The sequence below is a fragment of the Lampetra fluviatilis genome, chromosome 27, assembly GCF_964198595.1.
Source record: "Lampetra fluviatilis chromosome 27, kcLamFluv1.1, whole genome shotgun sequence".
NCBI classification, from domain to species: domain Eukaryota; kingdom Metazoa; phylum Chordata; class Hyperoartia; order Petromyzontiformes; family Petromyzontidae; genus Lampetra; species Lampetra fluviatilis.
The window spans coordinates 1712971-1732781 of record NC_136301.1 but is presented as its reverse complement, the minus strand read 5'-3'; the positions used below and the strand labels follow the sequence as shown (position 1 = coordinate 1732781).

General features: G+C 52.6%; 1 protein-coding gene and 1 long non-coding RNA gene across 3 annotated transcripts in view; both read right to left on the bottom strand.

Annotated features, from left to right (window-relative positions):
* Positions 1 to 976: 976 nt before the first annotated feature.
* LOC144942259 (uncharacterized) lies at positions 977 to 11621 on the bottom strand. 2 transcript variants are annotated; one of them, XR_013639351.1, is made up of 2 exons: positions 4562 to 11621; positions 977 to 4487 (listed from the first exon to the last, which is right to left on the bottom strand). It is a non-coding gene; the product is annotated as an uncharacterized LOC144942259 (long non-coding RNA). The 2 variants fall into 2 exon arrangements; XR_013639352.1 differs by having other exon boundaries at positions 977 to 4450.
* Positions 11622 to 11627: 6 nt separating this feature from the next.
* The window catches only part of LOC144942258 (sodium/potassium-transporting ATPase subunit beta-2-like), a 30106-nt gene continuing 21922 nt past the window's right edge, over positions 11628 to 19811 (bottom strand). Inside the window, exons 6-7 of the mRNA XM_078869004.1 lie at positions 14195 to 14290; positions 11628 to 13370 (exon numbers count right to left, since the gene is read on the bottom strand). Coding sequence (XP_078725130.1) covers positions 13218 to 13370; positions 14195 to 14290 — 249 coding nt within the window. The 3' untranslated portion in view covers positions 11628 to 13217. The remainder of the gene's footprint in view (positions 13371 to 14194; positions 14291 to 19811) is intronic.

Below are 19811 nucleotides of genomic sequence, written 5' to 3'. Positions count from 1 at the left end.
ATTGAAACGGCTGTACGCCGTATGGACCTGAAAATGTAATTTCCCTGTACAAGAATACGGAGTAAACCATGTGGGTTGACAGCTATGCATATAGCTACGGGTGATCAACTGCGTTAAAAAAATGAATATTTAAGTGAAGGCAACGGTGATCGGGGATTGGACCCAGAGCCCCACGTGCACAGTCGAGCACGAGGCTCGCCCCCATTTTAGATGTGGGCGGATTTCGTGCTGAGAAATTGAGCTGCGGTGTTGTGACGTGGGAGGGTGTCTCTCTGATCGCCATTGCAGATACGCGATCGCCCTTCTGAAGAGGACTTTTTGCCGTTTCACAAACCCCTGACGTTCATCTGTTGTGGAGTCGCCCACTTCTCCGGAGGACGGAACACGGCGCAATCACTTCTACTCTTTGTCTCCGAACATTTTATTATATTTTTTATCGTTGCTGTCGATTTAGCCGGCCTGTCCCCCCCCCCCCTTGAAAGGATTCACGACGGGCGGACCGGCTACAATGGCAACATGGGAAGCGTCTGCAAGAAGAATAATGTTTAGTTCTGCATGGCAGCAGCAGCAGCGTCGTCGTTCATGCAAATTGCATCTCCCAACCGCCGAGGAACCACAGACAATTGGTGGGGAAGGCAAAATCTGGGCGGTGAGCAGGCGCCGAAAATTGCCCAAGCTCTGCAGTCCTCTACACGTCGAGATATTTTTCGCCACTTAATGAGCGTTTATACATGTGGGAGGAAACCGGAGCACCCGGCGAAAACACACGGGTGCGACGGGGCAACACTCGATCCCATACTTTGCTGTATCGCCTTCTTCCGGCGAGCCAGGGTACGGGCACCTTTGTGGTGGTGGTGGTGGTGGTCCACCAAGCCTCGCTTCCACAGTCCTGGATTGCAGGCCACGTGCATAGCCACCACCACCACCCGCCAAAGAACAACAACCAGCACACTTAAAAAAACACGCCTGTCCGCGGTGGTTATTAATGTTTATTTAGCATCACTCAAAGCTAATCGCATGTCCAGGGTTAGGTTAAGTTTAGGTATAACGACTAATTCATTCAATTCAATCACCGACAGTTTCAATCGTGCATGGTAATGGACGGGTGTAACGCGCATCATCGTTATAAAACAACAACAACAACAACCAGCCGCCGTTATTGCAAGGAGTCGGACATACGGGGACACGCACACGGCGATTGGGAGGGGGGGGGCGCGGTGGGGTTGGGGTCAGACGCGCGCGGGTCACGGCCCAGGTCACCCTGTCGATCAATTAGGTGGCGTCGCACGGCGCTGACGGACATCGTCGTCGTCATCATCGTCGCCATCGCCGTCGTCGCGGTGTGAAAGATGAAAGATGATCGAGGAGTTCGTTCCCCATTTTTTCACGGACATTTCCCCGTCGCTCGCACACCACGTGGAATCATCGCACACCACGTGGAATCATCGCACACCACGTGGGCGCACACCACGTGGAATCATCGCACACCACGTGGGCGCATCGCACGTGGCATCGCACATCACGTGCGAATTGCACGTGGTATCGCACACCACGTGATATCGCACACCACGTGCGATTCGCACACCACGTGGTATCGCACACCACGTGCGATTCGCACACCACGTGCGATTCGCACACCACGTGGCATCGCTCAGCACGTGCGATTCGCACACGACGTGCGCCGGGGGCTTCCTGAAGCTGTGTGTGTGGGTGGGGGGTGATGGAGGGATGCCGGTGCGCGGTTCTCCGCGTGCGCGCTTGAAACGCGACGGGCGATCTTCGTAAAAACGAGAACGCTGCGTCGACGCACTGGGCCGGAGGGCAGGGAAAGAGGACTCTACACTTGCATGCATATTTCGATATTTTTTTAAGTTTTTAAACGCGCAGGGAGACGAACGGGCGAGGGACGGCGGGAGGGTGTGTCAGAGGTTGCCGCGTGGCAGAGCGAGGAGTTGGAGGGACCGCGCGGCACGGGGGGTGGAGGGGGGCCGAAGGGAGTCCTCGTTGCGGCGGCGGTGGCAGGGAAGGGCGCAGGGAAGGGCGGGACACGGGAACGTGAGCACGAGACGAGCATCGACACCTCGAGAGGAGGGCTCGCGGCAAGCACCGTGCGTGCAGGAGGACGGGGGGGGGGCAGAGGGGATGCGTTGTAGTGCTGCCGACGACGGAGCGTGATGGTGTGTGTGTGTGTGTGCGTCCTAGCATGGGTACCAGACACGGTGTGGTGCGCGTCTACCGCTTCTACGACGGAGTGTGCGTGCGAACGCGCGTGTACCGGTGATTGCGTGCGTGGATTGAACGGCGGGTTGCGTGCAACGCGCGCATGAACGTGACCGGGTGAACGTGTATCACCGCTGTGCGTGTGTGTGTGAACGTGTACCATCAGATCTGTGCGTCACGGCGTGCTCACCGTGCGTGTTTTGTAGACGAGCGTGCGCGCGAGTGTGTGTGCAGCTCTGTGCGCCTGTGTGTAGACCACCATGTACTATACTGCATGCGTGTACAGGTCGTGATGACTTTCTGCCAACTTGTGTACGTATTGTGAAGGCGTAGCAGCCACTCAGATCTCCACTGACGCATCAGCTGATGCAACTCACCGAGCCCGTGTCCTCTGAGCCACGGCCGAGAGGTCAGGGGCCCGGCAGGGTCACGGAGGTCAGTGGCTGGACACAAGACAGCAAAGATTGACCTCTGTTACACTGAGATAACTCTTACACGGTCCTCGTGCAAGTCCAGTGGATTTGATTTATCACCACCACCACCACCATCATCGACGCCCCAAAACTTTGATACTTGGCCTGAAAAAACTCTCAAAGCCAGATTCACTCCACGACTCGCACCTTGACAAAAACGTGTGACACGTATCGTGTGGAGTGCACTGCAAGCCAGCTCTGGCCTGTGTGGGATTTCCCACAAAGTTGCGGATAATTTGCTTTAGATCTCTCTCTCTCTCTCCAGATTTTCCTGGATTTAAAAAATATATTCATCCCAATTTTTGTTTCTTTGGCGGCGGAGTTTACGCGCAAACGAAACGATGATGCCAGACATGCATGAACACACTTTCGCCAGCTCCTTCTTGTCGCGATGATATTTGGTCATCTTTAGCCTTCTATGCTAGACCCTTCCATCGTCGACTGCGGAGGCCGATCCATTTACAGATACCCCACAGACTTCCAACGATGACCCCCCCCCCCCCCCCCCACTTCTCTCTCTCTCTACGTTCTTCGCGACAGGCGATCGCACGTTTGGAAAGCGATGCGCAGCGCGCCGGCATGGATCGGGAAAGTGCTGAAAGATGTTTCACGTATCGAGATTCGTGGAAAACGTGTTTAGGCTCTGAATTAAATCGCATCGTAGTTCTAAAATATATCCCCATTATTCGAGTGGGGTATCTATATATGGATCGGCGCGTGCATATAAATACGTACTTTAGATTGCACAGACTCACAGACTCAAAATCCCGACTTCAAATACAGAGCGAAGCCACTCCCGCGGCCAGGACATCGATACGAACATCAGTTCTCGCGACATCCCCCTCAACCAGTGAAGCAGTCCTGAGAGGTAAGGAAGAGGTGGACATTCCATATTCCCATGGCGGGAGCCATAACATCACCACCACCACCACCCCCCAACCATTCCCATTAAAATGATTTAACAGCGCGATAGCAACGACGGCTGCTGATCCACCGTGCAGCGTGTCGTTGTACAGCCCCCTTGCTCTTAACGACGCGACGTGTGTGCGTGTGTGCGTGTGTAGCAATCATCAGGCTCGTGCGGCACGTAACGACCCCCGCCCCCCCCCGCCAAAGTGTAAACGCGACGTCGGACCGCATCCGGTCGCTTCCCCGGACCGCGCGTCGCAGCGGACGGGGGCGTTGGAACGACGCGGAGCTCCGCGCTCGGCCACGTGACGTCCAACGCCGTCGCTGCTGCGTGTGCCGGAGAGTCGAAGTTCCCACCACGCGAATGGTGAAATCGTCGGTTCTCACCGACGCGGCGGGGCTGGGGGGAGGGGGGGGCAATCGGACGGCCAGAATGAACGCCGCTCTGGCCCCAGCCACCACTAAACAACAACAACAACAGTCGACCCAAAAACATTCTCTGTCGCGGGACCCTCATTGAGAACAGAGCCATGAGGCTCGGCGCAGCGCGAAAGGGAAATGTCGCCGAGGCTTAACGAGACTTCAACCCCGGAGTCCATACGTCGAGACGTGTTAGCGGATGACACCTCCAATCACTTTCATAGAGATGTTAGCTACAGAGACCTCCATTCACTTTCATAGAGATGTTAGCTACAGAGACCTCCATTCACTTTCATAGAGATGTTAGCTACAGAGACCTCCATTCACTTCCATAGAGATGTTAGCTACAGAGACCTCCAATCACTTTCATAGAGATGTTAGGTACAGAGACCTCCATTCACTTTCATAGAGATGTTAGCTACAGAGACCTCCAATCACTTCCATAGAGATGTTAGCTACAGAGACCTCCATTCACTTCCATAGAGATGTTAGCTACAGAGACCTCCATTCACTTCCATAGAGATGTTAGCTACAGAGACCTCCAATCACTTTCATAGAGATGTTAGGTACAGAGACCTCCATTCACTTTCATAGAGATGTTAGCTACAGAGACCTCCATTCACTTTCATAGAGATGTTAGCTACAGAGACCTCCATTCACTTTCATAGAGATGTTAGCTACAGAGACCTCCATTCACTTCCATAGAGATGTTAGCTACAGAGACCTCCAATCACTTTCATAGAGATGTTAGGTACAGAGACCTCCATTCACTTTCATAGAGATGTTAGCTACAGAGACCTCCAATCACTTCCATAGAGATGTTAGCTACAGAGACCTCCAATCACTTTCATAGAGATGTTAGGTACAGAGACCTCCATTCACTTTCATAGAGATGTTAGCTACAGAGACCTCCATTCACTTTCATAAAGATGTTAGCTACAGAGACCTCCAATCACTTTCATAGAGATGTTAGCTACAGATACCTCCAATCACATTCATTGAGATTGTTTATCCACAGCGACCTCAATTCACTTTCATCGAGATATCTTAGCTACAGCGACCTCCGTTCACTTTCATAGAGATGTTAGGGGCCATACATTTAGTACGTACGGAAAAATCTGTCAAAACTTGACCTCCCCCGAATCCTATCGAACGGCCAATTTTTTATCGACGCAGAAACGATCAAGGATTACTAATATTAACGTCTTTAAGCAAACAGATAGTCCACCGCCGGACTATCTTAACTCATTTGAAGGCCAATGTAGACACATTATTATCGAGGCTTCACCCCCCCCCCGTTTCCTATGCGTACGAACATTGTCAGTAGGCCCCCCATACGCAAGCAAACGCATTTGAGTTAACCCCCCTCCCCCCTCCATGCGTACGTACTAAATGGATGGCCCCTTAGCTACAGAGACCTCCGTTCACTTTCCTAGAGATCTCTTAGCTAACCTGACCTCCATTCACTTTCACAGAGATATTAACGATAGCGACCTCAATTCACTTTCATAGCGATCTGTTAGCGACAGCGACCTTCAAGCTCTGAGATACACCGAGCCGGCACTGCCAAGTCTCTGGGTTTGAATCCAGGTCACGACCGCCTGTTCTCAAGTGACTTGAAAACAGACCCAGACTCACGAAGGGACCTACAGACTCACAGAGACCTACAGACCTCAAGTGAGTTGTGATTCAACTTGGTTCTCAAGTGTCTCACAAACGCAACTGTGATCGCTGAGGTTTATAGATCGTCACCCCATCTCGGGAGATATCTCATGTAGTAGTTCTACGGTCTCCATGCGTAGGCGTTGGCGAAATCTGAGCTTCGTTAATGCCTGATGATGCTGGATGTAATCTCCCAGCGAAACGTCGTACAAGATTGTCAAAAACTTTGCGTGCCTTGCAACATTGCATTTTGCTAAAAAAACAAATCGAGTGGCGTATTTGGCCAAGTGACGTGACACCTTGATTTTATTGGTTCTGTCGGATGGTGGACAGCTCCTGATTTAAAAATGGTTTACATGCCGACACAATCTAACCGAAAAATCAACTAATTATAGTTCTACGATATCCACTTCCGCGGACTATTCTCTGACACGCGGCGCTACGCGCTGCTCCGCAATAGTTCCGAACGATGTAAAAGAGCCAATGGCGTTCGCTTCAAGAGATCTCTAGGAATTTGAACGGTGGTCACTCCGATCCACGGATCTCAAGCGGCGCTTCTCGCCTGATACCCGCAAACCGCGAGCCGCTGCGTAACCGCGAGATTTACGAATGGATTCATCATCATCATCATCTCACGATGACCCCGTTACATCACATTTGCGGATAAAGTCCGGTGGAATTTTTTTTTTAAGTGAACGGCGGTTACGTTTAACAGATCTCCCCAAATCCATCGATTTCTCGAAACTAGTTCTACGAAATCCACTTCCGTCGACCGTCCTCTTAACGCAACCGCATTGCTTCGCGACAAATTCAAGAACGGATTTCCACCATCGCCCCCGAACCTGGTCACGACAAATCTGAACGAAACTGGGCGAAGACGACCAAAAAAAAAAACCCCACCACACTTCTCAAAACACCGGTCGCAATAAGAGATCTCCCGTGAGATCAGGAGTACGACCGGCGTAACCGCCGCACCCTGGTGCCATCCCAAACCCCGTGCGCCAAGCAGTCCCCCCCCCCCCCCCCCCCACGGTCTGCGCCGAGTCACGGAAGCTCACCGCTCTCGGCACGCAACGCGGCACCCGGCATGGAGGCCGGGCTGGAAGACGAAGGACGGACGGGCACCCTGGCAGTAGCCCCCACAAGGCCTCGAGTGGCTCCCTCTCTCTCTCTCTCCCACTCTCACTCTCTCTCTCCCTCTCACTCTCTCTCTCTCACTCACTCGCTTACTCGCTCATTCTTTATCTCGCTCGCTCGCTCCGCTATTTGGTGTCGCGTTATCTCAATGCGCAAGTCGCTACGTGCGGGGTTCGACGCAGCGGCGCTGGGCAATATGAATCGGCTGCCGCGTACGAGTTGCCAGATTTGGTTGGGCATTCGTGTAAAGGACGTGAAAAAATGACGACGACGCCGATAATCTGTCCGTCGGTGGGAACGGGCAATTTCCGCCGATATTCAGTGGCAGAGGAGGGAAACAATGTACACCCAAGTTTGGTATGGGAAAAAAAGCAGAGAGGTTTTTGACTGCACCTCCACTGAATATCGGGAGAAACGAAATAAATCCTGTACAGAACTTAAAATGACAATTATGACTTCACCAGACAAATCACGTCGACTTTAACCATTTGGGGGAGGGGGGGTGGGTAAGTAATCCCTTGGGGGCCCGTGTCCAGTGCCCCCCGGTGGCCTCACGAATGATGTTAATAGGGGGGGGGGGCACAGGTTACGGACAGGCGGGGAAGAAGCATTTCTCCAAATGATGGCTGCTCGGATTGTTTTAAAATTCCAGTGAAATGCATCCCACGTCGTCTCCTCTCATTGTCATGCCACAGACCACCCGCGGATCGGTTACACGGGCTCACGGATGAAACACGGACTCACGAAACTTCGCACAAGGAGATAGAGCCACGGAATTACAGGACCTTCTACAAGGAGATGGAATCACGGACTCTTAAAAAAAAACCTTGCACAAGGAGAAAGAGCCACGGACTTACGGAACCTTCTACAAGCGAGATGGAATCACGGACTCACAGATACCTTGCACAAGGAGACGAAATACGAACACAGGCTCACGGGATCATTGGACAAGAGGAGACGGTTCACACTGTGGCGCTGTGAACTCAACGGCGAGTTGGTGAGTCCCGGCCACGGCTAACGCCAGTGGCGAGTGACGTGTGAAGCGGTTCGCGCGAGTTTCCTCCCCCACGCGAAGGGATGAACACGACCGTGTCGACTCGACGGGACGTTTCGTGTCGACCGCTCCTGCTGATGTTGGCCAATCAAAGGGAAAGGGAGCATGTCACACGACTACTCGATCCCAGCTGCCGTATTGCTTGCCAAATGAATCGACATTCTCAAGTTGGGCTGTCCCGATCAACTTTGAGCTGGCTTGCCGGATCGGACCGAGCCGAATCAATTACAAATTAACGTCGATTCACGATCCGCAATACACCCGGCACATCGGATTATCACGTTCGGTGACGTGGCGGTGCGAAAGAAGTTCCACGTATGTCCGTGCGTGCGTATCCACGGTCGTGGATCGTCGCCGCCGCCGCCGTCATCGTGAAACCGCAAATCTCCTCGCTACGCAGCGCAGAGCGACATCCAAAACGCGACCCGTTCGTATCACGACCCCCACCGTATCACGACCCCGCACACACACACACCGCAATGACTACAGCAGGGGTCTGTGCGAGTAATAATAATTAATAACGGGAATGATGATTACAACGGGGAACTTTACGATTAACGAAACAATTACAATACATCCTAAGCAATATCATTGCGGCATTAAATCACGTGGACGCGCGCTGTTAAAACAAAGGTGGGCCCCTCGTAGGGATATGGAACGGGCGCGATGAGAATGCCGCGGATGACGCACGGCGCGATCGGGTTTCAATTCTGGCTCAATTCTCTCTCCTCCTGGCTCCAATGGGAATCGCCACTTTAGCCTCGCGCCGCCGCCGCCGCCGCCGCCGGGACTTTGCGGAGCGGCCAACTCCTCTCGGTGTTCGCCAAATGCCACGGCCCTTCGCGGGCGACCTTGGCGCCTCGGGGCTTCGGCTCGTCCACCAGATCCCTTCCAAGCTCCTCGTGGGGATGAGCAACTCGATGCTCACGTGACCGCAAACCCGCTTCGGCATGGAAATCCGGTTACTTAGAAAGTATTTTTTTTAATAAAATATTTTTTACTTCCTTTAATTTTTATTTTACCAGGTAAGGCCCGATCAGCTATATAATGTTTTTTGTTTGTTTGTTATAAGCGACCTGGCTATGACAATTGGTACCGCAACGAAGTGGCTTAATCATCACGTGGACATTTACAGCGGTTGACAAATTCGCACGTGGATTCTGAATGATTCAAATCGCAAAATGTGGGTCGATCGTGGATGCATCTTGCCCTCGGCGTTATTGATCCGCCCTTACGCGTCTTCCACTGCAGTGTAACCTCCTTCGGCGCCGTGCGAGTGATTGACCACCACCAATCACCACTACCACCATCACCGTCATGATCGTGTCGGTAGCGGCAATCCGAGGCACAATTCTAGAGCTATGCAGCAGGCGATGGAACTCGCGGTACGGTGCGCAGAACAACAAACAAATACATTTAATACATGGACTTCATAAATAACTTAAAAGATAAACAACTCAATAAACAACATCGCCCGTGACCAAATCAGCACCCGTTATTCCGCCCGATCTCGTTGCCTCTCGGAAGCCGTGCCCGGGTACTGTGGATTCGCGGTGCTGGCTAAGGACTGACTACTCTCACATTCGTACTCACTACGCGTTTATTCACCAGGCAAAATCCCACTGCGCTGTGCAGATCTTTCTCAGAAGCGACCTGGCCACAAATGATATCGCTCAACGAAGTGGCTCATCAGCGTCAGCGTCACCGTGTGGAAATGTACAGCGGCCACAATACTCCAAACGCATGGCGTGGCATTCTAAACGCGGCGGGGAACAACCCGGAGGACCCGGAGGGAAAACAAATCCACGCGACCACGGGTAGAGTGACCACGCAAACTCCAAACATATATATACACACCGCGGGCGTCAGGGTCGGGATGGAACCCACGGCCTCCTTGCATACCAGGCGAGGGAGTTAACATCTCCTAGCCACCGCGGGCGGTGCGGCGGGCTGCCTGGGACACGACAGAGCGGCCACAACAATCCACAACCTCCGTAGTAGTGTTGTCACACGTGTGACCACACGTGTGGTCACAAGTCGCTGATCTCGTCAAGGAGCCCAAACCATCATCGCGTGAACTCCGGGTCATCCTGGCAGCAGCAGCAGCAGCAGCAGCGGCAGCAGCTTTTGGCTGTAGCCATCGAACAAAGACGGCCACCGGCTTCGCGCGGCGCTTTCCGATGCGCTTCGGTGGCCGTCTGGAACGCTCTTCCTTCCGATATTCGGAAGCCGTTGGGAGCTGTGATGCACTTTTAAATCATCATCGAGACTGACAAACTCATTTCTCTCGAACTCCTTCGTGCGTTTAGTTTGTTGTCCTTCCCCCGCACCTCCGATAAGCGCGGCTGGCTACGTACGGCGCGAAAGAAGTTCAACATACAGTACGTACATCATCGTCAACAGCGTGTCGCATTTGGAAATCGCCACCATCGTTATCATCATCCGACACGCTGGCGGTGCGGGCGGCTCGCTGGGGTCGGGGGGGGGTGTGTGTTTGGCGGATTGAGTTGAGAACGGTCGTGGATGAGAACGCCTCTCGAAGGGCGACTTTCGGTCATCGCGGATTCGTGACGGATCGAGGATTCGTGGCGTTGTGCGCTGCTGCGCTGGTGTCTGCCGCCGATTTCGCTTTGGCTCGCTCCGCGGTGCCAACCTCCCCATTGGGGTTGCTGGTGCGGAGTTCGGGGGGTGTGCGTGCAGAAGAGGGGTGGGCACGTGCAAACGCGAGTTGTAGATTCCGCAGATTTATGTTATTGTACACAGGGGGGGGGGGGGGCAGATGTGGGTGGTCACGTGCAGCGTGAGTGGTCGACTCCGCGGATGTCTAATTGTACGGGGGGGGGGGGGGGGGGCGCAAACTCCCCCCCCCCCGCCCTGACGCTGGATGGCGTGCATTGTGTGGGAGAAGCGCGCTCCTGTGATTGGCTAGAAGCGGCGTGTGTCTGTGTGCTGCGTGTGTCGAGGTGTGTGTGTGTCGAGGTGTGTGTGTGTGTGACGGTGCGTGGGGAGCTGTCGTGTAGTAGCTGCGCTACGAAACCCCGGGCCATCCCCGGGGTTGGATTCGCCAGTGATGAACTGTTGCTGGGCCTCCCCCTAGGTCGACTCAGCATCAAATGGTTCGGTGTGTAAACATCGCCGCTGGGGAGACAAAGGCGGTCGGGCGTGGTGCTGGCCTTCATCGGTGCTCGCTAACAGCACTTGCCCCAGGTGTGTGGAGGCTCAGTGGGGTCATCTTTGCTGGTGTGTGGGAGATGTCGTGTAGCGGTCAGTGCGCGGCGCTACGAACCTGGCGACCACCGCATTCCATTCCCGCTCACGGCCAACATCAGTGGCGAGTATTCTGAACCGGTCCTGGGCCTCCCCTAGGTAAACTCGGCCTTAAATACCTGGTACGGTGTGTAAACATCAGCTTTTTGGGGAGGCAAAGGGTTGCGGTGCCTGACCACCCACCTCCCTTGTTGTGCCGTGCCGGGATTAATCGGAGCTCACGAACAGAACTTGCCGCAACAGTCTGTTAAGCCTCTACAGGGGACCTTTGTCTTTGTGTACTGGTGTTTGTGTGCGTGTGCATTTGGGTAGGTGCATTGGTGTGCGTGTGTCTATCGATGTGTGTGTGTGTAGGGGGCCGTCCATAAATGACGTCACGCAATTTTTGACGATTTTTGACCCCCCCCCCCCCTCGTCACACGGCGTCACAAAAACTCAGACCCCCCCTCAAATATGACGTCACAAAGCTCTCTCCCCCCCCCCCCCCAAATAAAACATGCTCAAATCGCTTTAAACTATTGTCATTGTAGTGCGTATTTAACGTGGCGCTGCACTCTGATGTTGTAGGAGAAAACATTTATTACAAAGTCTATTTAATTAAGTAGAACGTGTTGTCTATATTTATTTAAAGTTGCGCATTTTGATGTGACGTCACATTTCTCAAACCCCCCCCCCCCTCGTCACACATCGTCACAAATGTCTGACCCCCCCCCCCCCCAGGTGCGTGACGTCATTTATGGACGGCCCCTAGGTGCGCGTGTGGCTGGGGTGATGTGTTTGCGTACAGACATGAGTGTGCGCCTATTGTGGTGTGCACGTGTTGCTGCGTTTGCTTAGCGCTGTGCACTGGGGGGGGGGGGGGGGTGTCTGCGTGGGGGTTTATAGGTGTGTGTGTGTCTGTGTGTTCAGGTATATACAGATACGACGTTATAGCGGTGTGTGCATAGCTCTGTGTGTATGGGCGTATAAAGACATGGGTTGTCTCGCTGTGTATGGGTTTACCCAGACACGGTTTATCTCGCTGTGTATGGGTTTACCCAGACACGGTTTATCTCGATGTGTATGGGTTTACCCAGACACGGTTTATCTCGCTGTGTATGGGTGTACCCAGACATGGTTTATCTCGATGTGTATAGGTGTACCCAGACATGGAAAATCTCACTGTGTATAGGTGTACCCAGACACGGTTTATCTCGCTGTGTATAGGTGTACCCAGACATGGAAAATCTCACTGTGTATAGGTGTACCCAGACACGGTTTATCTCGATGTGTATAGGTGTACCCAGACATGGAAAATCTCACTGTGTATAGGTGTACCCAGACACGGTTTATCTCGCTGTGTATAGGTGTACCCAGACATGGAAAATCTCACTGTGTATGGGTGTACCCAGACACGGTTTATCTCGCTGTGTATAGGTGTACCCAGACATGGAAAATCTCACTGTGTATAGGTGTACCCAGACACGGTTTATCTCGATGTGTATAGGTGTACCCAGACATGGAAAATCTCGCTGTGTATGGGTGTACCCAGACATGGTTTATCTCGCTGTGTATAGGTGTACCCAGACATGGAAAATCTCGCTGTGTATGGGTGTACCCAGACACGGTTTATCTCGATGTGTATAGGTGTACCCAGACACGGTTTATCTCGCTGTGTATGGGTGTATCCAGACATGGTAAATCTCGCTGTGTATGGGTGTACCCAGACATGGAAAATCTCGCTGTGTATGGGTTTACCCAGATATCGTTTAACTTGCTGTGTATGGGTGGACCCAGATATGGTTTCTTTGGGGTGTATTTTTGCGTATGGGTGTGTAAGGGTGTGTATGGGGACACACCCGTATGATTTATATTATATGAATGGGTGTGTATGGGTGAGCATGTATGAAGATGTCTTCACATGTGTATGTACGAGTACGTGCGTGGCTGAGCTTGGCGGAGCGAGTGTGAGTGTGTAATCGTGTGGGCGAGCAAGCCTCTGTGTGTATGTAGTTGAGTGAGCGTGACCATGAATGAGCAAGCGTTGCATGTGAGCGTGTGGGCGATCGTGCGTGCGCGTGTGAGCGAGCGAGCGATCACTGGATGAACACCCTGAAGGTCACCCTGCCCAGGAAGCGGTCGCGATCGCTGTCGTGTTTCACGCCGGCGATGGAGCATTCCACCGACAGTTCCTCCCCGCGCGTCGCGTTCATGAACCGCACCGCCACCACGGGCTGCGTGTAGTTGACCTGCACAACCGCGACCAAACACAAAGATCCCCGTATGGCTTTACACAGACTGTTGGCGCAAGTGCCGTTAGCGAGTGGCACCTATGAAGGCCTGGCACGGCACACGAGGGGGCGGGTGGCCAGCACCACGTCCGGCCGCCATTGTTTCCCCAGTGGCGATGTTTATACATCGCACAAAGGTACTCATTTGAAACTGAGTTGACCTAGGGGAGACTCAGGTCCGGATAGCCGGGTTCGTAGCGCTGCGCACTAATTGCTCTACTCCCGCTTCCACAACACCATCACAACCGTACTCTTTGGTTCTTTCGGTAAAGTCACGTAGGTGAAAATAAAATAAAAATAGCTAAATCACGACGTTTCGGAGGCAACACAAGCTTCCGTCATCAGGTGGGACAACCACAGCAATTTTTTTCTACTGTAGTGGGCAAAGAGAGCTGTATGTGACAAGCGATTATCACAGCCACCACCATCAACAACCACGGGCTGCGTGTACTTCACCGGCACAACCACCACCACCACCACAACAACTACCATCAACAACCACGGGCTGCGTGTCGTTCACCGGCACAACCACCACCACCACCACAACAACTACCATCAACAACCACGGGCTGCGTGTCGTTCACCGGCACAACCACCACCACCACCACAACAACTACCATCAACAACCACGGGCTGCGTGTCGTTCACCGGCACAACCACCACCACAACAACTACCATCAACAACCACGGGCTGCGTGTCGTTCACCGGCACCACCACCACCACAACTACCATCAACAACCACCACAACCACCACCACCACCACAACCACCGCGGTACTCACGTGCGCCTTCTTGCCGTAGTACGGGAAGTACATGGGGTCAAAGGTCCCGTTGACTGGGAAGTACCGGAGAGGCCCGACTTTCTCAGTGTCGTCACGCTGTGTGCAGGGGAGCACACGGGGGGAGAGGAGAGTACACGTGGAGAGTACACGGGGAGAGAGAGAGTGCACGTGGAGAGTACACGGGGAGAGAGAGAGTGCACGTGGAGAGTACACGGGGAGAGAGAGAGTACACGTGGAGAGTACACGGGGAGAGAGAGAGTGCACGTGGAGAGTACACGGGGAGAGAGAGAGTGCACGTGGAGAGTACACGGGGAGAGAGAGAGTGCACGTGGAGAGTACACGGGGAGAGAGAGAGTACACGTGGAGAGTACACGGGGAGAGAGAGAGTGCACGTGGAGAGTACACGGGGGGGCGGGGGGAGAGAGAGTGCACGTGGAGAGTACACGGGGAGAGAGAGAGTGCACGTGGAGAGTACACGGGGAGAGAGAGAGTGACGTGGAAAGTTCACGGGGAGAGAGAGTGCACGTGGAGAGTACACGGGGAGAGAGAGAGTACACGTGGAGAGTACACGGGGAGAGAGAGAGTGCACGTGGAGAGTACACGGGGGGGCGGGGGGAGAGAGAGTGCACGTGGAGAGTACACGGGGAGAGAGAGAGTGCACGTGGAGAGTACACGGGGAGAGAGAGTGCACGTGGAGAGTTTACGTGGAGAGAGAGAGTACACGTGGAGAGTACACGGGGAGAGAGAGAGTGCACGTGGAGAGTACACGGGGAGAGAGAGAGTACACGTGGAGAGTACACGGGGAGAGAGAGAGTGCACGTGGAGAGTACACGGGGAGAGAGAGAGTGCACGTGGAGAGTACACGGGGAGAGAGAGAGTGCACGTGGAGAGTACACGGGGAGAGAGAGAGTGCACGTGGAGAGTACACGGGGAGAGAGAGAGTGCACGTGGAGAGTACACGGGGAGAGAGAGAGTACACGTGGAGAGTACACGGGGAGAGAGAGAGTGCACGTGGAGAGTACACGGGGAGAGAGAGAGTGCACGTGGAGAGTACACGGGGAGAAAGAGAGTGCACGTGGAGAGTACACGGGGAGAGAGAGAGTGCACGTGGAGAGTACACGGGGAGAGAGAGAGTGCACGTGGAGAGTACACGGGGAGAGAGAGTGCACGTGGAGAGTTTACGTGGAGAGAGAGAGTACACGTGGAGAGTACACGGGGAGAGAGAGAGTGCACGTGGAGAGTACACGGGGAGAGAGAGAGTACACGTGGAGAGTACACGGGGAGAGAGAGAGTGCACGTGGAGAGTACACGGGGGAAAGAGTACACGTGGAGAGTACACGGGGAGAGAGAGAGTGGCATGGAAAGTTCACGGGGAGAGAGTGCACGTGGAGAGTACACGGGGAGAGAGAGAGTACATGTGGAGAGTACACGGGGAGAGAGAGTGCACAGCAAGAGTACACGGGGGGAGAGAGAGTACACGTGGAGAGAAAGTAGATGGGAGAGAGTACACGGGGGGAGAGAGAGTACACGTGGAGAGAAAGTAGATGGGAGAGAGTGTGCACGGGAGGGTACATGGAAGGAATACACGAGTAGAGTACACGGGAAAGAATAAACGGGGGGGAGAGAGTACATAGGGATAGCACGCTCATCAGAGTAAATGAGGAGAGAGTAGATGGGGAGAGAGTACACAGGGAGAGTACAAGGGGAGTACAGGGGGTGTACAGAGGTACAGACACGAGCACAGAGAGAGAAACTATTAGCACGCGGAGAGGGCGACTGACGGTGACTGTGAGGTTATTAGTGACGATGATGATAGGTAGCATGTGATGACGATGTTGAAATCTACTACGTTCTAGTCAAAACTAATTGCGACGATGGAAGTCATAATATAGTAGTTTATATATAATTGTGATTATAGTCAAAATGATGTGAAAGCTTGAGATGATGGAGGCGATTGCTTCGATCTAGACGATGGCGTTTCAGGAGATGATTGTGGTGATAATGGTACTTGTTTGAGGATAACCAAGACGAGGATGTTAACTATGAAGTGGGATATAAATAATAAAATGTGGAATTAGTGCTATGATGATTATGATAATCCCAGTCAACAGGGAACGTTGGGTCAACGTTGGTACAACGGTTATAACTACACGCGAGCATTGGCCCAACGTTGCACGTTTTCTGAGATGTGGAAGAAACAAGCAGAGGTAACTCTCGGTTTTCTGCGGGCGGAATACATTACCCGGGTGGTGTGTTAACAGCACTTGCCAAAACATAAATCAACACAAGAATAGGGAATATTCTATCCCCATCCGTGCCACACGGATGTCGTCTGCCCCTGAATCGTCGAGGGACAGTGACTCGGTGCCCACGTGATAAATGAAAACCCGCGTCGGAATTTAGCCAGAAAACTGCATCCCAACGTTCGACAAAAGTTGAGATGCTCACTGTGAGTAAACGTGCGGCGATAACATTTTAAAAGAAATCGTTTAAAAAAATTGTACGCAAAAGGAGATCCAAAAGTGAGGCGAAAGAAAGGGTGACTCATTGCTTTCAGAGACTATAACACGAAACATGACGATTATTTGACGAAATGGGTTAGGTATATTGCAGCGTGTGCGGTATTTCATCCTGGTTGAGCATGTTGTGTCTCGCCGGGTAGCGATTTACTTTAACACGTTTCCCGCAATCATGAGGCTCCTGCAATGTTCACCCGCCACTAAACGTAGGTAGGTGAGCGCTGAACACGTGTTCACCGCCTCATTTACGTGTGTTCAGCATTATTGTCCGCGTTTGTGCGTTGATCAGGACCTCGCCTTCCCCTCCCCAACCGCGATTACCCCAAGACAACCGAGAGCCGACTCGGTTACAATTATGCCGGACCCACGAGGGTAATGATACAAGTTGATAATTTACATGAGAAAAGGTCATGGGGGTGATGAAAATGCTCAAGATGACGATGATGTTGACTGGGCCGCGACGATGTGGGAGTGAGTGAATCAGGCAGCAGGCGCGTGTCCATCGATCGGCATTTTCATTTACAGTCGTAAGAAGCCACGGTGCAGCAGCAGCGATCAACGTCAACGCAGAGGAGCCTCCATCTCGTGCCGCCATTTTGGTGTCACGAGATGGACACCAAGATGGCTGCTTTAAAAAATGGCGACCTCATTCAAGCCCAACAAAATGGCGGTCACCAGAGTGGCCAGCCACTAAATCCGTGCACGTACGGTTGCCACCTGTGATGTACGAGAAAACGGGGGCGAATGAATGGGAATATATAATTTCTCACAATATTGTACTGTGTTTTTGTATTATCAGATGCACTTATTTTTTTGCATATTATTAAAGTGTAAAAGGAAAAGATCGGTGTAGTGGGGTGTGGGAGGCACGTCTAATGAACTGGTTTGTGGCCTGAAACCTGGCACCTGAACTTGCCAGGGACAACTGCGTTCAGCATCCAATCTGTGCAGTAGGGTGAGGTTAGAGGCCTACGTAGGATAAAAGGCATTTTTGTCCTGGTGCCCATGTGCGGTTGTCCCTGTTGAGTTGCAGACACCAGCAGCAGCAGGGGCCTCTCAAAGAGGACGCCAATCCACACCTCAAGCCGATCATGGCTGATGACACCATTTCTGTCAGCACCAGGACAAAAGAGGCCTTCAACCCATGTAGGCCTCTTACTCCACCCTACCTTATGTTGCCACTCGGTCCTCTGAATGGACTTTAAGTGACTGCGTAGAGAGCATTTTACCGGTGCTGTGCACAAACTCGTCGTAAACATGTTGTAAACGTGGAGACAGCGGAGTACCGCTCATATACGCTTTTACTGGTACTGTGACAAGACGAGCAGCAGTGTGAGACTTAGCGCCGTTGTGCACCGTATCTGAGACGAAACAACGTTGGCGGTGTAATTCATAGCGGGTACCATAATTCTCGCGGTCTGCGCCCAGTAAACGTGCAACGCTGTTGGGCCAACATTGGTCCAACAGTTCCAGCCACATGCCAAAGTCGGCCCAACGTTGGCATGTTTACTGGGTGAAGACTTACACATTTCCCAGGGTGATCCTGAGAAAAGCAGGACAGGTGACAACCATACATGCACCCCAACCGCATTCGATCACCCAACGTTCGAAATCCGTGTGGCTTTTGTCAGAAGCAGTGAGACGTAATTCATCATCAGAGAGCCTGAAGTCAAATCTTCTTTCGCCGATCAAACGAGCACTCAGCGGTGGGAAATTCCACGTTCCTATGGCCGAGGGGTTGAAGACTGCACCACTGCCAACTTCCTACGAAATGTACACGTAGAGCCCTTTTTTGTAAATCCACTGCTAGATGTAGGCCTCCATAAACACAGGTATGTATGTGCGTATGTTGAACTTCTTTCGCGGAGGTGTTCATCATTTAAAAATGTTGTGGAAGCACTGAAGCGGTCATTTTTGAGGCGCCAACCTAAAGAGATTGCAGCAATAACCAAATTTGCGTTTGCTGCGCCCAACTTTTCCCTCGGGCGAAAAATGGGTGGAGTGTGAATTTGTCCCTTTGGTGTTCGGCTACGCTCTGCTGATGAGTTCCAATGAAACTAAAAACGGCGTATAGTCAAATATGGTTATTAGTGACACCACTGGGATCAGCTGTGCACTTTTACATCTAGATTGAAAACTCAATTCTTTACAACTGCTTTTAGTGGTTAGTCTGTTGTCTCCCCCTCGCACCTCCGATTTAGCAGTTGGCTACGTACGGTGCGAAAGAAGTTCAACATACACATTAGAGAGTCTGTATTAATTAATATTCGATACTATCAATAACATGCACTTTCATGGTTTTGTTTAGATAGATAATCATCGGTGTGTACGCTAGGGCTGTGGCGATTGCCTGTGTAATGTATTTAACACCGACACCATGTGCGATTCTAGAGCCAGCCACCATCTCGCTATTCCAACACCACTCCGTGGTATCACGGTAAATGTGTGAATCAACACTGGGCCCATATGTACACTCACACGTCCGTAGCCATTGTTCGTTGTTATGGATGGCGAATGTACTCTACGACAATCGATGAGGGCGCCAAAAACATGATCTACATTCAGGGCTTAATTTTAGTCGGAGGTCTTGTCCAGGTCAGCGACAAGGGACATATGTCCAAGTCCCGGCACGCCAAATCGAGTGTACTCCTCGGCTACAACCGTGGCTACTGGTTCACGAGAGCCACCTACTCGGGCCTACCATCTACTCGGGGGGGGGGGGGGGTAGTCATTCGGTGAGAAATTAAAGCCCTGACTGAAGGTGGTACTACAGGGGGGAGGAGCCTTAACCAGCGAGACCCTTTCACAAAGTGCACCCACAAAGAGGACCTGCGCTCAACAGTAATTGCATCGTCATGGCCACGGAAAGTCCCTCCCCTTGAGCGAAACGTCGTCCAATCAGAATTCACGAAGCCATCGCTCGTGCGAGTGGGCGTGACCACGGCTCATCCTTGTTGTTGTCCGGCTGCGATCGACTCGTTTGATCCAAGTCAATTGATCGACTTGAAGTTTATAAGCGATTACTTTTTTTGGGGGGGGGGATGGGTCGATTACTTTAAGACGGGAACCCCCCCCCCCTTTACGAGCCTCACCCTGCC